Source organism: Molothrus ater, chromosome 3, assembly GCF_012460135.2.
Source record: "Molothrus ater isolate BHLD 08-10-18 breed brown headed cowbird chromosome 3, BPBGC_Mater_1.1, whole genome shotgun sequence".
NCBI classification, from domain to species: domain Eukaryota; kingdom Metazoa; phylum Chordata; class Aves; order Passeriformes; family Icteridae; genus Molothrus; species Molothrus ater.
The window spans coordinates 46,338,247-46,365,259 of record NC_050480.2 but is presented as its reverse complement, the minus strand read 5'-3'; the positions used below and the strand labels follow the sequence as shown (position 1 = coordinate 46,365,259).

Below are 27,013 nucleotides of genomic sequence, written 5' to 3'. Positions count from 1 at the left end.
ATTAAGTGTTTTCAGATCAACTTGTCCAAAGAAGTAACAGTGGGAAATGACTGTAGAATGATGGAGGAAATAGAAGGTTACTGGGAGATTTTCAGTTTACCCAGTGTATGAAGCTGAGAAAGAGTGGTGCATCAAACCATGAACTCAAGACTAGCAGTCCTTAGGAGAAAAGATAGTTACTGATTGGCATAAATTACTACCTACAGAATGTACTGTGTGGTATTGTCAAGATTTTCCATTCAATCTTATACACTTTCTGGTGACAAGGATTACCCTTTATTCAATCTTTGCCTGGGGATCACTGACAGCTTTAGCTTTCAAACAGGCCACATGGTTACAGGTTAGTGACAGGAGCTCAAAGTATGCTTTCAAGTTGTCCTTCTTGCAAAAAGCATTATAATAGGTATTTGAAAAGCCCAGGAACTCCTTGTATGGTTTGTATTAAACTACAAGAACCTTTTAAATGAAATGCTGGTTTTGATGAGTCAGCATTTGGGTTACACGAATAAGACAAGATCATGCTTAAAATTATCATTCAAACCCACAGTTTTAAATCAGTGAAGTGTGCAGAGCCTATCTTATTGATACAAGTTCAGTGATGAACATACAGAGTTGATAGTAAGGAGAAGCCCAGTGGGACTGTTCATTTAATTAGGCCTCAAAAATAATTGCACAAAACTGGCATCAGTTTTCAAATAAATTCAAAATAGCCTTAATTATTCTTAATAAATGATAAAGGTTTGCCCTGCACTCATTAATGTAAGCACAGGCTCATATGCATAGTATCACTCTTGTTTTACAACCAGTCTGAAACATTACCTGTATGTTGAATCTGAAACAGTATGGATAATTAGGGAAAATAAATTTGAATCTTAATTACAAATTCACATTGACAACTACAAATGAAGCCCTAAGATAATGATTCAACACAGATATTTGTGTTGAATCTTTGCTACTTGTGAAGCCAGAGCATTTTCTCCTCTCGACAGATAATTCTGTTTAGGGACAGAGTATGAATTATTTGCTCACACCAGTGTCTTCATATACAGAAGGAAAGGAACATGAGGCAGAACTGCCACTGTACATCATAGGTACATGTAGAAAATTAGGCTCTTCAAACCATCTCCAATGCATCTATTTAATATGATTGGAACCTTTTGTGTTGGTTTGTCACTTGATTTTATGAATGTCAAATAATTATTTCAGCAAATAGAGGCTCTGAAGAAAATGAGACCAGTCATTCTTGTATTCTTTTAATTAAGTTATTCTATAATTTAATGTTCATCAGAGAGTACCTAGGGCTGTTTCCTGTGTTGGTGGACCAGAGATGCAACATTGCTGTCTTAGAAAATTCGTGACTGACTGCTTTTATATCAGCAAGCTCAGAGAGTTTGTGCAGGACTGTCATTAGCAGTTTAGTTAGTCTTGCATATTTCAAGCCATCTTTCAGCCCTGTATCATAGTCAAGAATCTAAATGTACTTTTCTGAACTTCTGAATATTTTAAACTCAGTTTTCATACCAAGTAGGAATAAAGAGTTGAAATAATCCAATTCTGCATTAAATGGAAAATGCTAAAAGCTTTGACATGAAGATATTAAACCATCTTGTTTCTACACATTTGATTTAGAAAAAAAGTTGTCAGCATTCTTAAACTGAACTTGTTTATTTTACTTTGGTGACTTTGCTTCATACACTGGATAAACTGAAAGTCTCCCATTAACCTTCTATTTCCACCTCCAAGGTTATTTCTTACTGATTTGATCTGGCAATCAGTTTGCCTGTACCTGTGCTTTTCAGTGAAGCAGTCAGAAGAAAAGCAGACCTTACTTTGTAAAGAACATTGTATCTGTCTCCTACCCTGCAAGTTTTGTTCAGCCCATGTTGCTTGGTGTACATCTCTGCACAGGGGACAGACTGAGGAAAATTTCCTGCAACCTTCTGGCCAACTGCACTAGTGACCTTGGACTCTGTGAAATGTTAACGTAGAGAGGGGAGAAAATGTCTAAGGAAGCATGTTGCATACTATAAGAAATATACTGTAACTCTTTGTCCTTTTTAACAAGTTTGGATAAGGTTTGTAGCTAGTTCCACTGGGCTATTCCAACCCTGCATTTCTGTAAAAGGAGAAAAAAGATTCTAGCAAAATGAAGAAAGCTGTGGGTGGACCCCAGTGCACTCAACCTAAGAGCAATCCCAGTTCTGATGTATGATTACTGAGTACAAAATTATGCTTATTTCATTTTGGTATTTCTGAGTATAGTCTTGTCATGGTTTGACACCGGCACAATGCCAGTGCCCCCATGAAGATACCCTCTCCCTGGTAGCTGCTGTGAGATGTGACCAGGAATAAGCAAAGCAGGCTCCTACTTAGGAAAGAAAAGAAAACAGAACTTTATTAACTACTCTACAACTACAAATAAAAAGGAACACACACACAGGGAAAATGAAAACCTCACAAGTGCATTTCCTCCTCCCCCCACCAAATTTCCAACACAATACATCTATTCCTCAAATCACCAACTCTCGGTCCAGCACCACCTTTTAGACAATCAATCCTCAGTTCATCAAGAGGAGAGGAGTCCTTCTTGTACCATGGGCTTCCCCTGGAAACAGTCGAAACCCCGTGTGTTTCCGTGTCACTCGTGGCACCGCCTGGAGAACATCTGCCGTCGTGACCTCTTCCTTTCATGTCCAGTGCTCTCACCACTGAACACGGACCAGAGCTGCTTCTAGGGTTGTCTTTTTTAAGGATGCTCTGTCCCGATCCAAAAAAGGCACAGTCTCTCCTTTGGGACACCTGTCCCCCCCATATTTTTTCACCCCCTGGGGCCGAGGGGCATCAACACTGAACCCTCTTGGGTCTGTGGCCATTGCCTCCCCCTAGAATGCAGTCTCTGTGTCACAAGCAACATGGGTCTGTCCATGGCTATACAAAAAGAGTCCAGCAAAAGCCACTCCATCATCTCTTCCCACTAAGATTCTTCTCTATTCTCCTACTATCTCTCGCTCGCCCAGACCTCTCTCACACTTGCACATTTCCTTCCTCATCTTCCACTCTATCTTCTAGGAGAGGTCAATGATCTGTAAAGTTCTCATTCTCCAAAAAGGGGTTAAAAGCTCCTACAAGCGGCCGGCTGAACCCCCCCCTCTTCTCCGTCCCAGCCGTGCTGCCGGCGCAGGCCCATGTTTATCAAGCTTCAAGGTTACAGTCCCAGGCAGCGGCTCTCTCTCTCTCTCTCTCTCTCTGTGTCTCTCAGGGGGGCTGCCCGGTGGCTCCCGGTCTCTCTCTCTCTCTCTTCCACCCTTCCACCCCCGGGCTCAGGCCTACCTCTCCCGGCCACATGGCTTTCCCCTCCCCCTGCCCAGCCAGCAGCTGGGCCGGGGCAGAGACCCGAACTCTTTCCCGCCGGAAACCCAAAAGGGCCCTCCCAGGGGAGAGCTCTGCTTTTAACCCTGTGTTCTCAGAGGCGTGTCCAATGTCCTAATGGCCAGGTTAAATGCCAATATTAAAGCCTGAATATCCATTGGCCCAAAACACAGCATCACAAAAAACACATTTCCTGTCAAACCACCACAAGTCTTAATTCCTTGGCAAGGAATTTATTTATTTTTAAGAGACAGAAATCAAATTAACACATTTGTGTACGTGTAAGTTGGCCAAGGCTTCAAGTTTTTATCATGTATCTCTTGAACTAGCTTATTTCCAGATAAATTACTTTTTCTAGTATTCTTTTGTCTAGTGATGATCTCTATTTGGAGTAGATTTAGACTCAATTTTAGTGGAAGAAAAAAAGCTCTTTTCCTGCACTAACAAGTGTTTTATTTTTTCACTTTTGTTGTATTTCAATTAATGAAAAAAAGAAAACCCAAACCAAAACCAGTTCTTAAGATGCGGTGATGCTGAATTATGGTTCAAGTTGATAATTTTTGCAAGATGTGCAGATGAGCAGCAATGAAATTATTATTTAGATTTGAAAGTTTAAAGATCAGGGTTTCCCCCCCACAAACCACATGGCACAGTGGCACTGAGGAACCACAAAAATTCTGCTCTTAGGAGCAATATTCCTTTCACCTAGCTGTAAGTAGCTAAAAGATACTGCCCCTGATGTTGTCAAGACCTCCACTGGTCCTGGGGTAAGTTGGGCATGCCTAGCTCCCAGTGTGTTCAGAGCAAACTCAGTTGTCATTGTTCAATAGCTCCTGTATCCTGTAGCCCTTCTATTACAGGATATTGTTTTCTGCCTTCTTTTTGCTTTAGAGAAGATGCATTGTCACTGTTGTCATAGAGTCAGGCTTTGAAATAGATTTCACAGAGTCTTTACGTGTCAAGATGAAGGCTGCAAATTATCTTCACAAGGAGACAAGTGAAGTTTTAAATATTAATATTGGAAGTTTGTTCTGAGTTGCCTATGCATCAGAAGTTTAGTGAGTTTTTGTTAGGGTTGGAATTATCTCACTGGTAAAAATATGGCACATATTTTGAAGAAGACATTTATTTAGAAAGCTTTCTGTAGGATCTGTGCTTTACTGAAATGTCTTTCTAGCTATACTTTCCCAGTTAATGATGTATAATGATGACTGAAAAACTAAAATATATGCTTATACAGCTTCCTGTTCTCGAGCATATTGACCTTCATTTGCAGGGTGATTGAGGCAAATTATTTGTGGGTTCATTTGAGTTACTTGAGAATGTTTAGCATTAAAAAGGATCCCACGACAAGATGAGGGCCAGACAGATTTAGCCAGGTAAGAGCTTGTGAATAGAAAAAAGTCTAATTTTGAGGTGAAATGAAGAAGTTTCTATTTAATTTTTGACCATTGGGTCAGGTGACTCAGAAACAAACAGTGATACACCAGGAAGGAAAATTATTATATCAGGCAGCAGGATGTGTTTCCCAGATTAGGCTTCTTGAACAAAATTAGATTAAGATTTTCTTTCATCATTATAATTAAAATATTCTGCCCTTTTCATTGTCTTAGGTCATTGTTGATGAATGACAGAGGAGTGCCTTAACTGCTGCTTCCCAAATATAATTAAGTTTGATGGTTTTCAGTGGAAGAGGTTATATATTTGCTGAATTTAAAGCAGCTGTAACAGAAACAGCAACTGCATATTTTGAAAGTTAAACTGTGCTCCTGCATATATTAGATTGGATAGGTTTGAATCTTTAAATTAGACTTTTTTTTTTTAAATTTCCCTTCATTTTCTAGAGCTCTTATGTTTAAGATTTAAGATAACCACAAACCACAAGTAACTTCTTAGATTTCCATGCAAGAGGTCAACTGTGTCTAATTAGTGGACTGCTGTTGTGTGTGTGTTCAGAACATTCCTGCTCACTTAGGATGTAATCTTTGCTCACTGAGTTATCCAGGCAGTTCCCAATAATGCTGGCTGCAGAGTGAGCTGCCTTTTGCACAGACAGAATTGATGCCCAACACAGAACATTAATATGAGCTTGATATAAAGGGTATAAAAGTGTAACTTTTCAGTGCAGACACATTAGAGTTCACTTTGCTAATCAAAACCAGAGGACTCTCCCAGAGCTTCAGTCTCTCTCAGAGTTAGATTTTATGCTATTTAGATTCAATCCTGTCCATGAAGAAAGTTTAGGAAAGCATATGTAAAAGTTAACAGTTACTTCCATGTACTCTCAAACAAGTTAACATACTTCCATGTACTCAAACTCTACTGACAGCACTGGGTATTTAACATTTGCACTCATGTATTCTTGAGCAAGCAGTAACAGCATCTCTCCACCTGTAATGCTATGTTTGAGAAGTGTGGCCTGTGTTTGTAGCAATCCTTATTATATTGCAAATTTACCTTTAGCATTCGTCCCTATGTACAAATTATTTTCTGTACTTTGTCCAAGTGTAATGTACATTATTCACTCCGTGGTTCTAGCAACGTTCTCACAAGCTTACTCCGCATGTGTGGAATTTATCACCAAATATGATCAGCAAAAATATTTACTTGAATTTCAGTGAATTCCTATTCACTTAAGGGCAAAATAAGACAGTTTACCAACAGAATTTGGAAGGAGTTGATACAAACCTTCAGTTACTATGTGGATAAAAAATGTAGGGACAGATGCCATTTCACAGACAATGGCTGACAAGCATAGATATGCTTGACAATTTTCTATTAATAGCCCTTTCTATTTAATTAATTAAATACCATGTCAGATGAATATGGGTTCTTCTGTTACATTTTGCGCATTGCTTAATTCTGAACAATAGACTCAGTTTTCACACCTTGCTAATAATACCTACTCTTTGTGTTTGCTTTTTTGACACTGGATTTGTATCCCTTAGGTTGTTAATATGTGATCTATTAAAATATGGAACATGGGAACCTCTAGGCACTCTATGTATAAGTAGCTTTTTCATGAGCAGTCAAGCTAAATGATTTTGTTTTCTTTTCTTTTTTTTTTTTTTTTTTTTTTTTTTGTATGGATATTTGTTCTTTTTCCCATGTACACTCCTGGTGACCCCAAATGCTGTTCCCTTTCCTGGATCTACATAACTCCCTTATTGGTCCAATTAAAGCACAGCTGTGCCCAATGCTGGTTTGCTATTAGCTAATGTGGGACATTAGCAAATTAGGACTTTAGAGGAAAAAGGGGCATGACAGAATTTTTTTCTGTTATTCTGTTTCCACAGTACAGCCCAGCCACAAATTTTAATGAAGTTTTTGGGAATCTATTAGGGGTATAGAAGTGATATACAAAAATTTTTTAAACTTTGAATAATAAAAGAGTATAAATGACCCTGTCACTTAGAGTTGTTCATATGGAGCATTTTGGTTATTTAAGAAAAAAGAAAGAATAGTTGTGATTGATTTCATCATCATTTCATTGAACATTTTGAGAAGTTTGATATTCAAAGAAAGAAAGAAAGGTAGAAATTATCAAATCTGTAAACTTCAATTATGAAATGGGAAAAAACTGGCCTTGTAAGCCAGTGGCTCTACTTAAATATTCTCCTTTTTCCAGTGAAAGAGTTTTCCGTTCGTAGTTCATAGGAAAGTAAACCTTTGAGTTGGGCACAATTTATAAAATGTATGGTCCAAATTAGCCTAAAAAGTGGACTGGAAAACTGAGCCAATGTAAAAATAAATACATTAAAAAAATCAGAAAATTGATTTTAAATATTTTTTTTACCTACTCCATTATTACCTATAAAGAAATCCTAGGTTTTTGGCTCTGCTGTGTCCAGGAATTGCATCATGCTGTATTTTTTCCCCCTTCTCAAAACAAAAGAAGGAATTTTAGCTTTGAACTTAAAAGCTCTTCTTTGTCTTGCAAATTCTATTTGAGAACTCTATCTGTCCCCTAAAAGCCTGTATGTGTCTATTTTGCTTTTATATGTGGTACAATACCATTAAAACAATCAAAACATGAAGTTTAATATCCAACAATGGTTTTTGACAAGTTTTTTTAGGTACTTTAACTAAATCTAACTTTAAGTTGTTCTGCATTGCTGTTTATTTCTCAAGAGTCCTTGAATACATATATTTTCTACTGTTTGTCATGAATAAATTACTTGCAGTTTTAGCCTGTTCAATAAAATTATAGAATATAAATTAAAGAAAGAAATAGAAAGAGATGACATGTCATTCTGAGAGACTGATCTAGGATTTCTTGGAGATTTACTTTAGGAAATAATTATGTATTTATTTTTTCTTTCTATTTTTAAATTTGTTTTTTATTTCTCTTTTCAGATGGAAGATGTCATAGCCCGCATGCAAGATGAGAAAAATGGGATTCCTATTCGGACAGTGAAAAGTTTTCTTTCCAAGATTCCCAGTGTCTTTTCTGGTAAGAGTCAAAGTGAATTTCATACTACTTTAAAGTTTTATGTAAGGGGATGCTCCAGTGGAAAACACTTTTAAATAAGTACTGTCAAGAATTCAGTCATCTGATCTGGAGGTAACATTATTTATCCTTTGAATAGTTTAATTATACAAGTCTGTGATGTTTCTCTCAGATTGGAGTGGATTTACACAGAGATGTTTTTGTCCTGAAAATTAGGTGAAGGGAATACTTAATTTGCTACAAAAAGTTAGTTATCTCAAACTGGCAAAATTTTTATGGCAGGTCATGTCTGGTTTTTAGCCAGATTCCATAGCAAGTGTAAGTTTAGTGTACTGGCCAGTACATGAAGAAGTTTCATAGCGGCAGAACAAAAGAAAAATCATCACCACGCTCTGCAACTGGTGCTGATCAGGAACTGTGACATTTATTACAATGTTCACGATCTGCTTCTGCAGCTCAGTGCCTGTGCTTGTGAAACTAAGTGCTGAGACCTTTGTGGGGATTTGCACAACAGCTGTAAACTCAATAGCTGGTTCAGGTCCGTACAGTCATAGGCACAAAATCTGTCAATTTGTTAATTAATTAGCATATAATTATTCTGCCATTTATATGATTTTATGACAATTTATGCATTTATATATGTGGGTATATACTCCAGTGAGTATTGAGTTCGTTTGAAATAGATGCCATTGTTTAATCTAATTTTTCCATAATCTCTAGGAGTGTGTCCTTACACAGAAAGTATTATACAAGTCTCTACAGTCCTGAACACCAAGAACAATTCTATATTTTAATTTTCAACCTTTGGAATTTTTTTTCTAGTGAATAATCCTTTCATAAAGAAGGATAGAGTCCTAAGAGTGAACGAAATTACTTCCTGATTTTTAGAAAAAAAAATTTAGATTTTAGAAACTTGCACAAAAAATAGCCGCTAGACAATGGATCTTTATTTGCCATGAGTTAGTACAGCATGGTAACTTATTGAAGAGTTCATATTAATTGTTAATCTCTGCCTTAACTTGTGTATAATAGATTTCAAAGTAGACTGACCAAAATGTCTTTTTTTTTTAACTGGAATAGGCATCATACTTTTAAAAGTTGAGTTAGAATATATACAGTTATACATAGCAGTTACTGATGTACCAACTTTTCTATTGATGCATTAACTTTATTAGCTTCAGAGGGAAATAAAAATCATAGGACAGTTCATTTTTTTTCTCTTTTCTGATTTTCTCTCTCAAATACCAGGGACTGCCAGTAATTTTTGCTACACATGACTGAAACTCCCACCAGAACAGCATAACTGTCATTTCAGTTCAACTAATCTACTTTTCTGTCAGTTCTCTATCCTGAATGGAATCTGAACGCTTCAACTCTATGTCCTAAGTCACTAATTTCATTTAATATGCTAAGAGTTTGTATATGTAGCAAACAAATACCAGCTTAACTCAAAGCTGTTGATTGCTGGGAAACATGGAAGTATTGTCTAAGGGTCATGATGACAATAATGCAAATATATTTAACAAAAACTTATAGTACTGGTAATACCCTCAAAAGCATCAAAGTAGATACTCTTCAGTTAAAATGTATATACTCATATGCTGATATATTTTACATATATGTGTGTGCATGTTGTGTGTGCCTGTGTGTCTGTGCATAAAAGATATCTTGTACACACCATCTGTCCTGCATTATGCCCCATAAATACTGGAGCTTTCTACTGTTCAGTATTTTTTTTTTAATGGGGAGAAGCAAAACCAATAACTTTACCACGGTGAAATGATATTCTTTCAAGCACTTAGGAAAGACTCTACAAGTTGTCCTTTAAACAACTTCTAAAAGCTAAGGATGTCCATAAATTGTCATAGGAATAGGGTCTTATGTGATACAGTTGTCATTGTTTTGTTATATGTATATATTTAATGTACTTCTATTTCATAGTATTGCTTCTAAAAACAGCAAGTGATAAACTAGTTGAAAGAGCAGTCACTTTTTATTGCTGAATTACTGACCATCTCTAAAGATGACTGCAATAGCAAAATCAGCCTGAGGAGCTGTATTTGAATTTCACAGAATGTTGTGATTTTAATAAATAGGATGATGTAACCATACTATCTCATTTACTGAGTCATTCCTGAAATATTTTCACAAGTAAAATATCAACAGAGAGAAACATTTGAAATAAAGATATTTCCCTATACACTATACAGATTTTTGTTCTTCAGAAAAATATAATCCTAAATTAAAGATTATTCCACTTTGTGAAATTTTGAAAAGATGAGGAATCATTTTGCTTTATATTGCATTTATTCTATACATCCACAGAGAGCAAATAAAAATTTGAAACTTTCAAATCTCAAAGAGAAAAAGTAGGCAGGAGATTTTGCACCTTCTATGTGATTATGCATTTTGATGAACAAAGGAAGAACATACTGTTTTTGTCTTCATGCTTTTGAAATGTTTTGGAGGAGTGAATAAGATAATGTATATAGACATCTTGCTGGTCATCAATAATGATTGCATGATGGTTGTCATGTGCATTCTTTATTAACATGGGTTAGAGTATTAACAATAAAAAGGAGGTGATTTTCCTGGTCTATGGTTCACCTTTAGACCTGGAAATGGATTAAAAAATACTTGCTTGAAATGATGAATTTAGGGAGTCTGACATATGAATCATAGTGATTAGGAACTCTAAAATATAATTTTTACTTTTGCTAAGGAGGGATACAAGAAAATGCCAAAGATTTGCTGTTCACTTTGAAACAGAAGGAATCATTCAGAGTTTGCTGACAAATCAGTTGTTGAATGTTTGTTTTGGAAGTCTTTGTAAGGTGGCGTGGGTGGTTTACCCAGTCCTTGTGCTGAAAGCTTCATAAGCTAATCAGAACATGACTATTTCATTAAGAAGATGTAGTGATGTCTTGTGGTCATTAAGGAATATCAGTGTGATTCTTCATAGGACTTTAAAGTGTGCAATACTTGGGTGAGCTTTCTCACCCAAGTATTGCACACTTCAGTGATAAAACCTGTGGAAAATGTGCCAGTTGAGTGGTGTGTAACCTTGAGTGTGGAACATGAGAATTTTTATTAAGGAGCAGGGAGAATTATTGAGAAATGTAAGTTGAGTTAAAGAATACACACAGAGGGAGAATAAAAACTTGTCAAGAAAAACATGCTCGTACTTGTTATTACTGGGTGTTTCTGATGCAGGGCTCATTGATCTTGGAATGTAGTCACAGCTTGAACCGACAAAAATAGGAGAAAGAGATCAGTAGAAAGGTGTGTTTTTGGCATCTCCTGTGATAAAGAGAAAATGAAAACATTAATTTACCTTTCACTGGAAAATATGATCCATGTGAAGTCTTAAGTTTTTTTCTCATTCCTGTAGGTGAAGCTGATATAGTATCTTTTCCATATAAATATTGTGTTTTCCTGCTTTTTAGAAAGATTATTGCAGTTATTACATCTATTTTTTGTTAAACGTTTTTCTTGATCTCAGAAAATGCTTATATCCCTTTTACCTGGGAAATCATGAAAATAATGAGATATTGCATTTTGATTAGCAAATGTATTAATATAATGATTAATTACAAGTAGCAGTATGCTTGGTAAAAAATTAAAGAATTTATTTTTCTGAACATAAAAAAATCCAACTTAAAGCAGAATGGTCTCAGTAGCCTGGACAGATGTCGTGAAAGATTCCAGAGGAAAGCAGTGTTATAATTGCTCATCATTCTCACAAATCACAGGTGGGTGAGCCCAAGGAATGAGTCACAGGGGCTACCTGCAACACTATTGCTTGTTATACAGAGGCAGGCAGCAAAAAATGAGGAACAGTACAGTGAGAATTGGATGACTCAGGGGAATAATAATAGGAGAGTTTAATCTGTCATTAGTTTTGATCTTTTCCAGTTGAGTAATGAGTTGTTAACATCTGATGACTTCTCAGTGCTGCATGTGAAATTACTTGATTGGTTTATCCACTTCAGTACTGGAGCTTACCAACCTGAAGCACAAAATGAAATAGAAAGCCCTACTTGGGTTGACAAGAAGCAAAAGCCACAAGGCATAGCACTTCGATCATCTGGTGCCTTTGGAACAAAGAAACATTGCGTTATAGGTAAATAAAAGGATTTTGGAATTTCTGGTTTTGAGAGATTTTTGAGAGTAAATGAACCATTTTGGACAATCTAGGATTCCCAGATCCCAAGTCTTGAATTTTATCGACTTTGTTTTTAACTTCTGTGTCTCCCATGCTGGGTTGATGACAGGTTCTCACCTTGTAGTTCTATCTATTTCTTCATCTCTCTTTTCTTGCATTGTCCTAAAGTGTGATTTAATGGTAGACTCATTGCTGATTTCTTTGTTCCAAATGAGCCTCTTGTTACTTGCAAACGAACCCTTCAGTGTTAAAACTGCAAGCTCACTGCCTTGATGAGGTTCCACTCTTAGTGAAATGCTTTGATGAAAAGCTTGCTGTCAGTTCAGCAAGGACAAAAGCTGGATCATTTCCTCTCCTGTGCCCTCTCAGATGGGCAGGGACTTGCCATGTTTACAGTTTCATTTTTCAAAGCAGAATTTTGAGAACAAAAAGTTAATAAGCCTCTATTCCCAAATGAATAGTTTGTTTGTTTGAAGTTCTACCACCAGTCTCTTGCATTTGTAATTTTTTCAGAGTGACTGATTTGCATTCAAATGTTCATAATCTTTCTGGAGTGGAGTTTTCTGCTCATGATTTTTAGTCATGAGATGGACTAGAGACTAGATTTTTAGAAGAGATGGACTATGTGGAGCCATAAGATAGGACACACAGTCATTTCCAAGTATTGACATAATTAAGTGATTAATGAGTGATGGTTTGTATGCTTTACAGAAAACTAAAGTAGGTATTTGAGTGCTGCCTGCATCCATTCACCTTCTGTTTCTGTTTGCTTGCCTGTCTTGGCCTTGTGACTGGGATGGTTACTGAGGGTGATCTTAAGCTGCTTAAAACTTGACAGAACTTTTGTATCTGCTCAGAATTGTGACAGCTTTGCCATTGGGAAGTGCAGAATGAACAAGCTGTGGTGGGCTGGGATCAAATAAGGTGAATGCTCCTCAGAAAGAAATGGAAAACTCTTTCCACTATCTTTAATAATAGAATTAAATGAGAATATCTCTGCACAAGTAATAGAATTGTTTGAGTTGGAAGGGGTCTTAAGGATTATCTAGTTCCAGTCTCCCTGCTATGGGCAGGGATACGACCCACTAGATCCTGTTGCCCAGGGCCCCATCAAGCCTGACTTTGAACATGTCCAGGGGTGGGGCAGCCACAACTTCTCTGGGCAGCCTGTTCCAAGATGATTGTGCTCTCCATTTTCATTTTAAGGAATGTGTTAACATCAGACCTTTATTAAATTACTATTGGAATGAAAAGCTTTTCAAAATGTGAAGTTATTTTAAACAGAACAACAAATTCTAATTTAAAGGTTATTGCTTCTTCCTAACCAAACAATATAACAAAAATTTTATTCATATGCTTACTTTTTGATTCAGTGGCATTTGCCATTGGGAACTTTAGTAAAAAGAAGGAAATAAAGTAAAAGAGTCAGAGGAAATTTTGCAAAATTGTCCTAGGAAACTGAAATATACTGAAAACCCATTAAAAAGTATTTTAAAGTAATCTGTGTGCAAAACAGTCATCATATATTTCTGTTTCCTTAAAATATGAAAAGATTACTTTCATAGACATTTGCAAAAGAGATAGATATAGAAGTCCTGCAATGATGGGAAAAAACCTTAATAGCTATTCACTTGTTATGAGATGGAAAATTGCTAGGAACATTCATCTTTGAGGTTTGTCCACATAAAACGAGCAGCTGGAATTAAATAGTCTTGTTTCCCAAATGCATGCTTCCTCCCAGACTCCTATTTCCAGAGAATTAGCTCTGGGCCTTGTTGATCTGCCATAGAAAGTTTTTGCTACCTTTTCCTACTATGCTGTTTCATAATGAAAATACTTCCCTGCCTTTGCTACGTCTTCTTACTAAACTCCTTGTGTGTAAGATTTTGCCACTGTTTCAAGTGGAATAGGATTGCAGCTTTGAAGTGTGAGAATATTTAAGAGGAGGAGGGAAAAACCTACTGCATTCAGCAAAACCAAAAATGTACCTAGTTTGGCACCTTTGACACTCAGTCTCTGGACCCTGGATGTGTGACATTGATGGAAAATGTGGGGTGAAAAGGGAGCCCTGAATCAGCCTCACATGATCCTGAAATTATGAAAAATTCCATGATCTTTCACAGCTTCAATTTCAGTAGTGTGCCATTTTTTCTGTTGTTAACACTGGTTAATAATTGTGTTTTGCTGGTTTTCCATTGGCAACATTGAATAGTACTTTGAGAAAGCAGAGAAAATAGCCCCTTCCAAAGATAAGTATAACGCTTATTTATGCCATTTATATTTGCCCATGGAGGCAGTGCATAATATATCAGCTTAACAGAAACCCTCTTAAGCTGATATAAGCTGCATCTGTAGTAGTGATAGCTTAGCCAAAATCTGTTATGTGCACAAAGCCCTGTAGGAAGAAAAGGCTAGATTATGTCTGACGAGAAGTGAATGTATGGAAAGATATTCAGGAATTCTGTGAAAAAGGTTTTCTTTCCTTGCTATCTCTTGGAAATCTCTTAAAAATGAATATTACTGATGCTGGATAGCAATGGTTAGAACAAGTGGAATAATTATCAGTGAGAATTTGTTGGGGATGTGTATTTTAAGTAATTGTTTTAATTAGGAAGCAGAGCAAAGTAAACTATTTAACTCCACCAGTTTAAGACGTACTTCTATGACTGCAAAGATGTTTAAATCACACAGAGCAATTTGAACGAGGCAGAAGAGAAGTGTTTTCTCAGGAGAAAGGGTTGGTACTGTGTCTGCCATCACTAATTTCTGAGACAGGAGGGAAATTTGCAGCTCATATTAAGAATGGGGAGAGGAAGTGTGTAGCTGAAGACAAATGAAGTCCTTTTTCAGCATTAGTAATGTTGCCACAATGTGAAATCTGTTTCACTGCACTCTTTTTAAGTAGTCTCTGGATACTATTTCAAAAAGGAACATCCATTGGACAAAAGGAAAAGAAAATCAATCTGGTTCCTCTACGGTCAGAACCTTTGAGTCCGAAAAAGTATCCATAGTCTTGCCAAAAATCAAAAAACTTTGCAATGTTACATGGGATTTGTAAATGTCAGTTTGTAGAGTGCAGTGTAATTCTAAAGCTGGGAATTTGGATTAGCAGGTTTGAGTCCTGAATATATTGTCAGTTAGAATGGAATAAAATAATTACAGGAAATTTGTGCATGCAATGCTGTAGATAAACAGGTACTGTAATTGTTTTATAAACAGAGACAATAATTATTGATGCAATTGTATTTTGGAGTACATGCTGAAAAATATCTAATTTTGAAATTTATGTGGCATTGTACCCTATTGTCTAGTGGCATGTTTTTGGTTGCGTGCTGACTATTAACTATAATTTAGCAGGCAATGAAGACATGTGATAAGTATTGCTGGTACAGGCAGAAATAACATATTATTTACAGGCATCCTGCTAGGTATAATAGAGTGTAAGCAAATTTCCTTTTCTCTTTAGGATGATAAATATGTATCTGGAATAATAGTCCCCTTTTCCTCTTAAGTGATGTCTAACATTGACTCCTTTTGTGACTTTTCAAGCATAATTTTTTTCTAATTTAGTTTTACTTTTTAAATACATAATTTTCTATCTTATTGTCTTTAAATCTATTGTTTCAAAGTAGTTTGAAATATTTAAATGAAATTTATGCAAAAAGAAAGTGGTTCTGTATTAGCAGATTTCAATCTTCCATTTTTACAGGCTCATGCGCATAGTTGGCCAGCAGTTAAAAAAATCAAACTAAGTAAAATCATTCCTCAGAGAATGTGGCCCTTAAGCAAGAAATCAAGTTAGCAGGGTTTACAAGATTACTTGTGATTTAGCTCCTAATTCTGTTGGTTCCAGATATGAGGAAAGAGACATCGTCATTGCACTTGCATCAGAAGACAGCAGACTTGTGATTGCGAAAGGAAGCGAGGAATAGATTGTAGTAATTGTAATTGTTTATATTTCTGTTGTTGCTGAAGCTATCTATAGGCTAGTTTTGCATGGTACTGAAGCAGTTCTGCTGCTATTTTCTGTCAGCTGCATTCCTGAAAAAAGTAATATACATTAAATTACAAAGTCACCCTTGTGGGAAGTAAAGGTAACTTCATGAAGCATACATACTGTGACTGACAATCTATCACTATGCAAATAAAGGGTCTGTTGATAGTAATAAATTTTCTAGAAATTATCAAAATAATTTTAAATGGAATTACAGTATCAATAACAATTTGTTAACAGGAAATAAGGGTGTTCAACTGTGCAATGAGTGTTGCTTACAATGCTTCACACATTTGACAAAGCCTGTTTTACTCCTGAGCTTCATAATAAAGGTCAATAATTGAGTAAATTGTTTAAAAACCTACTTTCTAGTCTATGCAGTTGGAGAGTAAGCCTTGATGTTACAAAACCAGCACGTAGGCTGGCTGTAGTTACCGTGTTTTCTCTGATCCCAACCCCACAGTTTGAGCAGTTCCCGAGGCCAGAGGATGTTGGCAGCTTTGGAGGCACAAAGCCCAGCGATCCTGCTGTGTGCCTTGCCACACAGCATCTGTGTCTTTCTGTCTTAAAGGATGGAAGACCTCAGTGGGGATGCTCTTGGTTTGCTTGTTTCCTCTTCTGGGAGTAGGTGTGCTTCCTTGTGCAGCTCTCCATAGCAAAGGTTAGACCACAGTGGGAAACAGGCAGAGCTGTTGCAGTGATTGTCAGGAAGTCAGAAGGAGCAGGCTGGTGAGTTTTGTGTCTGAGGAACAGAGCAGAAACCCAGGAATCCTCTGGAATCCAGGTAGATAGCGCAAAAGAATGACTTGGTTATGGGAGGAGGATACAGTCATTGCTGAGACTTGGCTAGTGAAGCCAAACTAATTGGAAAGCACTGAGAATATTAAAAAAAAAAAGGCAAGGAAATTAGTATTAAACTCCCCTCCCCAAGCACACATATTGTGAGATAATATTTTTTTATTAAAAGGCCTGGTAGTGCTTGAGTGTATGAGCAGACATGTGGGACTTTTTTGCATTCTTTTTTCTTCAGAGGCAATTACCATAATATGTGCATGCAAGGCTCTCATGGATACCAGCACCCATATGCTTGTCTGATACCAGAATTCTTGGCTTTTGAGATTTTATAACAAAAAGTGAGACAGCCATAATGTGGAACTAGTTTAAAAACATATAGAACTCAGTCTCTAGGTCTATATGTCAGATGCTTTGCCTTTTCATCAAGACCACCTTCTTGTAGGTTTTGGACTTATTATGGAAAGAAGCTTGCAGATCTTAATAAGTATACAGTAAAATGCTCAGTTGTTTTCTGTGCTGTATCTCTAGACCAGGCAATATGCTGTGAATAGAGAAAAGGCATTGAGCCAAACCTGCCTGTTAATGGTTTAATCACATGAATTCTACCTTCTGCTTTTCTTCCCACATTTTTACCCTCTTCTCATTTTTCTAGTTGCTTTAATCAGTAATCAAGTTGAATTATCATTTCTTCCATACTCTTTAGAGAAAAATAGACTTTCTTTGTTCTCTATTCACTTGTTTTCTGAGCAGTAGTATTTTTGTGTTCCTAGTACCTGAGTTCTAAAGTGGGTGTTTTTTTAAAAAAAAATTATCAATTCCTTTCATACTTACAAAAGCATCTGTTCAATAGAACAAATCAGAATCTGTCTTAATGAAAGGTGGAGGTGGAATGACTCATCTCCTTGGCTTTTGTACCTGAGGTCAAATATAGTTTACAGAAATATTTAGGCCTTGCCTGTTACTTACATCTTTTCAGACTGTTGATATATCATCTAAAAAATTTATCATCAGTACTAAAATGACAAGCCATGAAGACATGGTTACCATGATCAGCATTTGCAGAGGGACCTCATATGTTCTGTGTGAGTGGTGGGTTGGTTGCTCTGGACTGGAAGTAGGTAGAAAATATGGTTGTGTTAAAGAACATCATGTTGCTCAAGCAGGATTTATGAGGCTAATCTTAATTTTGTGTCATGTGTACAAGGAAGCTTCCAGCAGGCATGATGTCCCCAAACTCTAGACCATTTAAAGGCCAGTAATTGAGTCTATTTCCCAGAAAACTGGTCATAGTAGCAATTTACTGTTCTAGGACAGTTGCTGAAAGTAAGTAGAAGAGTACAGCTTGTCTCACTTTTTTTCCCTCTGTCTTAAAAATACATTTCTTCACGTTTGAGAAGAAAAACAAACAATCAGTCGCAAACAAGTGGACATCCATCTCTCTCCATTTGTTGGTAATAGCTCCTTTTGGCTGCAGTGCAAGGGACAGGGAACACAGCTCCAGTGTACTGAGCAGGTACAATTCAGCACTGGTTGTCCTGAGCTTTGTCACATCCGCAGAAAGGGAAAGCATACATGGATTGGGTGGTCTAATGTATAGTTTAATTTCATGTGATGTCACTGAGATCTAGGGCACTGCTTAGAAATTACCTCTGCAATGAGTTAAATGACCTCTGTAATTTAGTCACAATTAGTAGAACTCTCCTCCTATTATTCTAAGGGATGATATACCATGTTTAATCCAAACAGTCACCTAGTTAGTTTTGGATTTAGTCTGGTATAATTACACTTTTGATTATTCTTAAACTTTTTATTTCTAATCATTAATGATGGGATCCAAAATTTAAAAGAGCATTTGAACAAGTTTATATGGACACAACTATATTAAAATGGAATTGTGTATTAGGCAGAGGAAGACCTTATAGGGCAGTTAATAGGCTATGAAAGCCAGGCTATTTTAGGAGGCTAGAGGGAAGCCGTTGTCAGTGAAATGCTAAAACTGAGAATAAATTGAACATGAGATACTCTTTTAAAATGTATTTTAGTAGAACCAAATAAATTGGTAGAGTAACAAATTCAAACTAGTGTACTAGTTGGAAAGTCCCAATAGAGAAATGGAGGACCACCTGATTTTAGAAAGGGGAAAGGGACCTGTGAGCTCTCAGTTACAGGGAAGAATAGAAACAGACTTCTGAACAGGAAGTGCGTTGGGAAGAGGGAAGGCACCATTAAGTTTTTTTAACTATGGTAGGAATGGCATTACCAGACATTACCAGTTTAACGGTTCCAAAGTGCTTTAAGATTTATACTTTTTGATCAAAAGCATTTTATTTTTTTGGAAACTGTATCTGTTTGCATTATTTGGAGGCAGTGATTATTCATGTATGCGTCAGAAAATAGGAAAAGACTTCCTCAGTGTACATAAATTATTAAATGTGGAATGAGTCATTACTTCTTGTGGAAGAAACAGAATTTTATATGGATAGTGTGTCTTAACTTTTGAATGATGTGAGTTTTGAAGGACATTTATGTTCTATAAAAGGCTATTTGAATTATGGTTATCCAGGACAAGGTGTCTGTGTAGACATTGTCTTTATTCTCTGCAGTAATCTTACTATTTTTAAGAATTATGTATCTCCAGTACACCTGTACTGGCATTTTAAAATGTAGTATTATAATTGGTTTCAATTGAAAAATCACTGATTGATAGCTGAAAATGTAAAAAATTAAGTTTCCTTCCAATTTTATTTCTTTTAGAACAGTACAGAAAGCAAAATAAATATTGAGGCTAGAGAGTGAGATGTCAATTTAGTTCTATATATTACATCTTTGATAGATGTATAGAACAATTATGACTTGATTTTAGATCAAGTCATAAATGTTTGTCTGAGAAGAAGCCTCTAGTTTAAGGGGTTTGCATAAAATAGTTTTGGATCCTTTGTTATAAAAAATGAGATATAAATCTCCAGTTCAGTGTATTTGAAATACTCTTCTGGCACATCTCTACAGCTCGGCTATTCAGGCCAATCAATCAAACTTAGACATCAATATTTGCTGAATCTCTGTGCTCAGTTTGTTACTAGTCAAGCCAAAATAGAAACTGCCTGTACTATCTCTACTCAAAAATGGAATCCTGATGTGCAGATAGATGTAGTGAGAGATCAAGAAGTCCAGAAATAAGAGAAAAAGATAAATTATAATTTCATGAAGAATAATTTGGTACCTTCTGTCCAAGACTACTTTCAGATGCAGATAAGTATTTGCTTTAAAAATTTACATGTCATTTGTGCTTTTGCATGGCGGTTATTCAGTTTAAATGCTGTATAATTTTATAATGGGTTATCCAAACAGGAAATTTTATTTACAGAAAAATAGCAAACAGAAAGAAAAAGGGACACTACACAGATTAAAAGCAAGAGTTCCTAAATTTTGCATTAGCTTCAGAAAGCATATAAGGCACAATACACGGCAAAAAGAAAAATGGACTATATTAGTTGTAACATTTGCAGTAGGTGTCCTCAGTCAGCTGAAACTCTTTTCAAATCAACAGATCTGTCAAATAAGAAGGAGATTATGGCCCTAGGTCTCATTTCTAATGAAGATTTGTATCACTATTGGAATCTTTTGGAACTATCTTTTCTACCATTATTTTGGAAAGGAAAAAGTTCCTCTTGCTAACATAACTAAAAAAATAAAATGTGTTTTTCATCTGTGACTAGTATTGACTTGGTAAGAAAGAAGAAGAAAAGAAAGAGTGTAAAAAATTCTGCCTCAAATCCAAAATGCTTTTTTTTTTGCTGAGTATTACTATTTCCAACATGAGATTTTTCTGTAGGTAAGTGAAGCCTGCAACTTTAGTGCTAATGAAATAAATAGATTCATTTAAAAAATTTTATACACAAAAACAATACCTAAATATCTTTTATGGGATGGCAAACTTGAGTAAAATCAATGCACTTTTGATTTGATCTTTCTTTACTCAGAATCCAACTAAATCACTGAACTGAACACCTACCACGGCACCAGTACATGATGTAAGTGTCTAAGCAGCTATGAAACAGCCCAGTTAATTGTCTGAAATCTAACAAAGTGTGGGTACACCCACTAGGAGTGAGATGTTGCCTTGGGTTTCCAAAGGTCTTTACTCCTTATCTGGAAGGTTCTTTACAGTTTCCAGTCGAGGGTGTTTATTAACGGTATCAATCCTAGCACTGAAACACACAAATTGTCCTTTCATGCCTATTTGTAACTGCAAAATAATCCTGTTTTCCCAAAGCAACTTCTATATAATACAGCAGTCTCAGTGTAATTAGCATTTCAAAAAATGTAAAGGACATGATAGGAATCAAAGTGCTGGAAAAGAGTGATTGGTATTATATATGTGCTATATTTTTTCATGGCCTTTTTATCTGGCAGATACTCGGGGTAATATATGGTTATAGCACAACAAAACCAGATAGAAAGCCTGAAGTTGAACTCTTTTCATTGCTCAAGTGTTCAGTTTATATTCCCTCTCACCTGCTTAAATAACAGCAAAAAAAGAAAAACCTGACAAAATGAATGCTAACGTTAATAAAAAAAAGCACGAAAACCCATTTGACTTATGCCCAGCCATCAATGCAAATGATATGAAGAATTTTCATACAAAATAAAATCAAGAACAAGCCTGATATACTTTGAAGTCCTGCCCGAATTCATCATGTTAAACACTGACCTTTATCTGTATGTTTCCTGTATCTTGCATGGCTTTTCTAAATAAATAGACCAAGGGTCATTCATTATTAAAGAAGTATTGCAATAGATAGTGCAGCAGGCTAACAATCAATGTTATTAAGGCTGAATCTTCCCATTTGAAGCAACATGAAAATTTGCCTGTCATTCTTTAATTAGGTTTTTAAAAACATTTTGAGTATATTATTCCTCTTGTAAATGCAGCAGCCCCTGCACTTCCTCCCCTCAAAAAAAACCCCAAAAATCCTGATGTTGAAAAGGCGTACTAGCATAACCTATGGCTCTTAATTGAGGCTTAAAATTAAGGCCCTTGGATTTTCAATATTGACTTAATTATTCTCTCTTTGTGGCAGTAGTCTTTTCATTTGGCCTCTCTGACCATTACCACAGCTATAAAGTGAACTGTGTACTCACTTCATCATAGTACAACTAAGGGACTTAAAGTTGCTGGGGTTCTTCCATATACCATTGTACAAATTGTGAATCAGTTAAAAAATTTCTCTGTAATTGTTTGCAGGGCACTTTGTAAGTTTTACATCTTTAGGAAACATCACTTGTTTTAGTAGTGCATCTGCTGGGACAAACAGAGCATTGTTGTTTCCCTTGCTGAAAAGCTTTTTTAAGCAGTGATCATTCTTCTGTTAAATCCTTTACCTTGTGCCAAATATAGGTAACCAGCTTTGCTGCAGGTGACCACATCAGTCAAACCCAAGACAACAGCAGGTCCTTCAAATAATATGTCCTTCAATAGCCTCGTCCCACTTGTTTGTACACACCCACTTGACTTTCCTTTTGCTTTGTTTTCAACATAGTTGCCTAACTGCCTCTAAGACACTCCCTTTTCTGACACCCCAGGGACCTGTCCTCAGCTTCCCTGCACACAGAGAGGAGGGAGCAGAGCTTCTCCTGGTTTTCACATACGTGACTTTAATTACCAGCATTCATCTTGTGAAGGCATCAGTCATTCATCAAACAAATTGTTTTTGAAGGAGGGAATATCACTACACTGCTAATGCCTCTGGTAAAAAAAATGTGTTTTATGTCAAAATAATCTGAATGTTTCTTCTTTATAGACTGTGATCATGCCCAATTTAGACCATGGTTGGTTTAGTTAGCATAGCTCAGGGAGGTCCTTGAGAGACAATCAAGACAGCTTCTTAAACAATATAAGGAGTTGGAGCCTTTTTTGCACACCCCTTTCACGTGTCAGGTAGCAAAAGTGCAGATGAGTATAAAAATGTACAGTATTGCATAGAGAAGTTATATGTTTGAAGTAAATTGTCGCTGTTGAGGCGGTCACGACATAAAGCAGTGACTACAAGCAGTCTCAGTTGGCAACACTTTATTACTGAACATGGCTGACTTTTATACACTTTCTAATTGTTTATGCTTCTTCTATCCTTACTATTGGCTACAATAAGTCAACATAATACTATTGGTGAGAAGTCATAGTGACTTCAACTAACTTTCTAAAAATGCTTCGTCCAGCTGCAAAGTTCTTTTATCTTTCTTCTCTCGGTCTTCTTGGTTACAGCTTTGGAGAGAGCTCCTTATCAGCTTCTTTTTACTTAGCTTCTTCTCGCTCCTTTAGCTAACAGGCCTGCTGTTAGCCCCTTCCACAGTAAATAGCTCTAGATGGTTATGCTTTCACCACAATTGTGCATGCATACTGACTTTAGAAGGAGTAAAAAAATAGACTTAGTTTCTTAAGCAACTTTAAATAGCCATTTGTTTTCTATAAGTCTCAACATATGTCATAGCTGAGAAGAATTTGAGCCATATTTCAATATGTTTTTCAGTTACTTCTTGAAACTATGTTGATTTGAAACTTTTAAAATGTTTTTAGTGACCATAATGGAGATACTTTGGATTTTCCCTTTGAAACGAAGACAGAGAATGGTTTTATAATATTCCCTTTGATTTATCATTCAATAAAGAGAAATTACTTTTAAGCATAGCACCAGAATTAAAAATAGATTTTAAATTAAACTTAAGACGCCATGATTCAAAACTGCCAAAATAGTAAGTTTGCTCTTACTCTTATTTTTGAAGAAAACATCTTTTAGAAGCTAAATTCCAGACACTTCCCAAATGTTTTCATCCCCACTGTATATAACTCACTGTCTGGAAATTGGTATAGTAGTTACAGGAGCTGTGATTTTTACAAATACACTTTCCAAATGGTATTTGCTATATAAAATTGCAACAAGTGTTAGCTTTTCAAGACTCATCTGTTTTTTTTGCTACATGGTAAGAGGAGAGATGACTCATCAAGAAGAGAGAGGCATGGTATGAGATAAGGAGAGCTGTCACTGCTATCATTATAGTATTTTTATTGCACAATAAGAATATATTTGAATTTAGTTTATGTCAAAATGGAAGTGGCAAGTTATTAAAGATACACAGTGGAATAAAATTTTTTATATATTCTGATAATGATTGACAAGCTAACACCTTAAGAGAAAAAGGCAGAAAAAATTGTCCATTATTTTCTTCTTACTTCATCTCTTGTGTCTAAAACTCTCAATGGAATGTCCTTGAGTGCTCCATGTAGCAGATCCTATGGCTCTGTCCCCTCCTCTTTTCAAAGAGATCATAGAATCAGAGGATAATGAAGCACATCCATCTTAGTTCTGTTCAAGCTTTCTACATCTGCTTAATTTAGAAGAATTATCCATTAGGAGCATTTATGATACTATGTCTGGCAAACCAGTTATCTGCTGTGAATGTTTTCAGAGCCACACTTTTTCAGGAGAATATTTTTGACATTGCCATTATCAGAAAGTACTGAAATACTGAGGGTTTTTTATTGTTTTATTATTATACTACTGTTAGAAGCTGTCGTATGAGTCAGAAAGATGAAGATGAAAAATTCTGTTTGTTTTATGCTAAGAAAAAGGTTTTGTCCCTGTTGAATCACACATTTTGATAGCATTAAAGGAAAATATTTTTAATTTTTTCAGTTTGTGCAAATCTTTGATGTTTGATGTTGGGGTTCCACTTCATATCAAAATGAAGTTTGAGAGCCTCAAAGTTTGCTGCAAGGTAAGAAACTCTGGTGTCTCTGGTTCTGTTGTGATTTGTAAAGCATCCTTTTGAAGATGCACTTTTGACTGGGGATACTCAGAAAATAGCAAGTCAGGGGCTTTATTGAGCAACCACTGAACATGATAAACGCAGAACATCTTAATTATTCAGTTAAATTGTCACATCAGACATGCTGATTGTAGGGTCCTTAGCAGAGGTACTGGCTGTTCCAACATGTTTGAATAACAATTAGTATAAAATGCTTCCAAATTAAAATTACTGAATGAGCTCTGCAACATGAAACAACAGAGTAACTCTTACCTCTGCCAGATGATCTGCCTTCACTGATACGCTTGGTTTGGTAATCATCATCTTTACAAAGTTTAGAGTACATCAAATTTAGGCATCGTTAAAGCATTACGTGTTTGTATTTGCTGCGTATGTAACAAGAGTTACTTGTGTGGGCTTCATCTTAAGAACCTGTGCTCAGGGCTGTAATTTTCCTCTATATTCTCTGTGCACACATTCTTGTTTGAAGAACAAGAACTTGTCTACCTTTGTTAGTTTACTTGCTAAAAACAAGAAAACACTAACTAGCAAGGACATCTTTCATAATGCAAACTAAATGATAATTTTGAATATGTGAGAAGGAAAAATTGCTGAAAAGTAAAGTGTATTAACAGTAGTAAAACCTTGTGGCTTCCTTTCCCTGAGTGACAGTCATTTCTAGAAGCATAGCCTGTGAGGGAAAACTCAATACTATAAGTAAGAAAAGAAGCCAGTTTTAAAGTTGAATCTATAGATACTCTTTAATATACTCACTTAAACTAGTAAGCCATCACTTTATTTAAAAAAATAATAAAAATACAAGCATATAAATATATTCCATCAGCCATTACTTAAAACTGTGGAATGTTGTTCCAGAAATAGCAATGGCCAAACACATACTCTTTGTTAAGTCAATAAAAGATGAGAGCAGTGAACTTGAGATGAAGAAATTCTTCTGATATTTTCTGACTGGTGTGAATTGCTGCTGTGTTTGTGTGCTGCAGGACAAATAGAGTAATCTCTCGCTTGAGCGCAGCATGTTTTACTGGCTGTTAATGTGGCTAGCCTGTTCCCATCCACTGGACATAATTTGTTGACAACAAACAGTGCTAAGGCAGGCATTTATTTGTATATTGGTTATTGACAGGAGCCCAGTTTTATGCCAGGTCAGATAGAATTGCAATAGTAGAAAGGAGGACTAAAACAGCCGAGTATATTCTTTTTTTGTTTTTAAGTACAAACCTGCTTCAGTCAAAATGAAGCTGAAATTTGAAGGGGATAAGCTGCTTAAGACTTCCCTTCTACATGACTTATATCCATCCTGTTTTTCATCAAGCAAAGCTCTCACCAGTAATATTACTACTACTCCCTTTCCCCTTTATTTTGAGAGGAGAACAGTTCTGTTCCCAGGCTGTCAAGCTGCCATAATCAGGCTTTTTGCTAGTCCAAGTACAAGCACCTTTTGCTGCTCTCCCCTGATTTCTTATCTGACAAGAAGGTAGCAGGAGAATGATATTAATTGCTGGTGCCAGATTGAGCAGGATATATTTATCTATGAAGAAATACTTTAAATTTTTGAATTTTTGGGTTTTGTTGGTTTTTTTTCCTGTTGCAGGGGAGTGCGGCTAGTTTCCTTTTGTAATCTGTTGATGAATTCATTTTAGCCCTTTTAACGATGTAAGTCGATTGAGCAAGAGCATGTTTTTCCCAAATGTCTTCTTACTCCCCCTAACCTTGGGACCATATTTTGTGTAGACGTCACAATTCCTTAGCTGATTGACAAATATTTATTGTCTCCAGGCCCTCAACACAAGAGTTGTGTTTACTTTTGCCTTCCACTAGTGAACAGTAATCCTAGTACTGGATTTCTATTTGCTTTATGTTTCTTCACTGATCCTGCCTTTATTTTCCCAAGAGAATATATATCATCTGTTTCTGAGTCTGTAGTCAGTGGTTAAGGAAGAAATGGTGGCCATCAACAATTTTACATAAAATATGTAGAAGTCCTCAAAAATTACATGGGGAAACCAAAAGTCATATAAATGGTTTGTACAGGGGCTGGGAAGAGGGCCAGGTTTGGATAGGTAGCTGAATAGCTGTGTACATGTTCCCTCACCAAGGGTGATTTTACATCTAGATACTATTTATTCTTACTCTGACAACGTAAACAGCAAAGACGCAACAGGTGCTAAAAGTGGTATCCACGTCACTGCATACTCCTAGGCAACAGTATGAACCTAATTTTTTTCTGCATTTTGTGAAGAAGGAAAAAAATAATGAAAAAAAAAATGAACTACAGTCTCATGTTTACAAAGAGCTTCTGTGCTCACAAGTCTAAGTTATAAAAGCCCCATCCTATGTCCATGGTAAGACACCATCGATTCTCAGCTCTTTATTTCTGAAGAAATAAAACGTTGAAATGTACATTAAAATAACC

The 27,013-nt window shown here is 36.1% G+C and overlaps 1 protein-coding gene across 8 annotated transcripts in view; it reads left to right on the top strand.

Annotated features, from left to right (window-relative positions):
* Positions 1-27,013, top strand: part of RGS7 (regulator of G protein signaling 7) — a 233,350-nt gene that overhangs the window by 95,921 nt on the left and 110,416 nt on the right. For all 8 annotated transcript variants that reach the window (XM_036380812.2, XM_036380813.2, XM_036380814.2 and 5 more), the window contains exon 3: positions 7,726-7,822. In XM_036380812.2, coding sequence (XP_036236705.1) covers positions 7,726-7,822 — 97 coding nt within the window. The remainder of the gene's footprint in view (positions 1-7,725; positions 7,823-27,013) is intronic.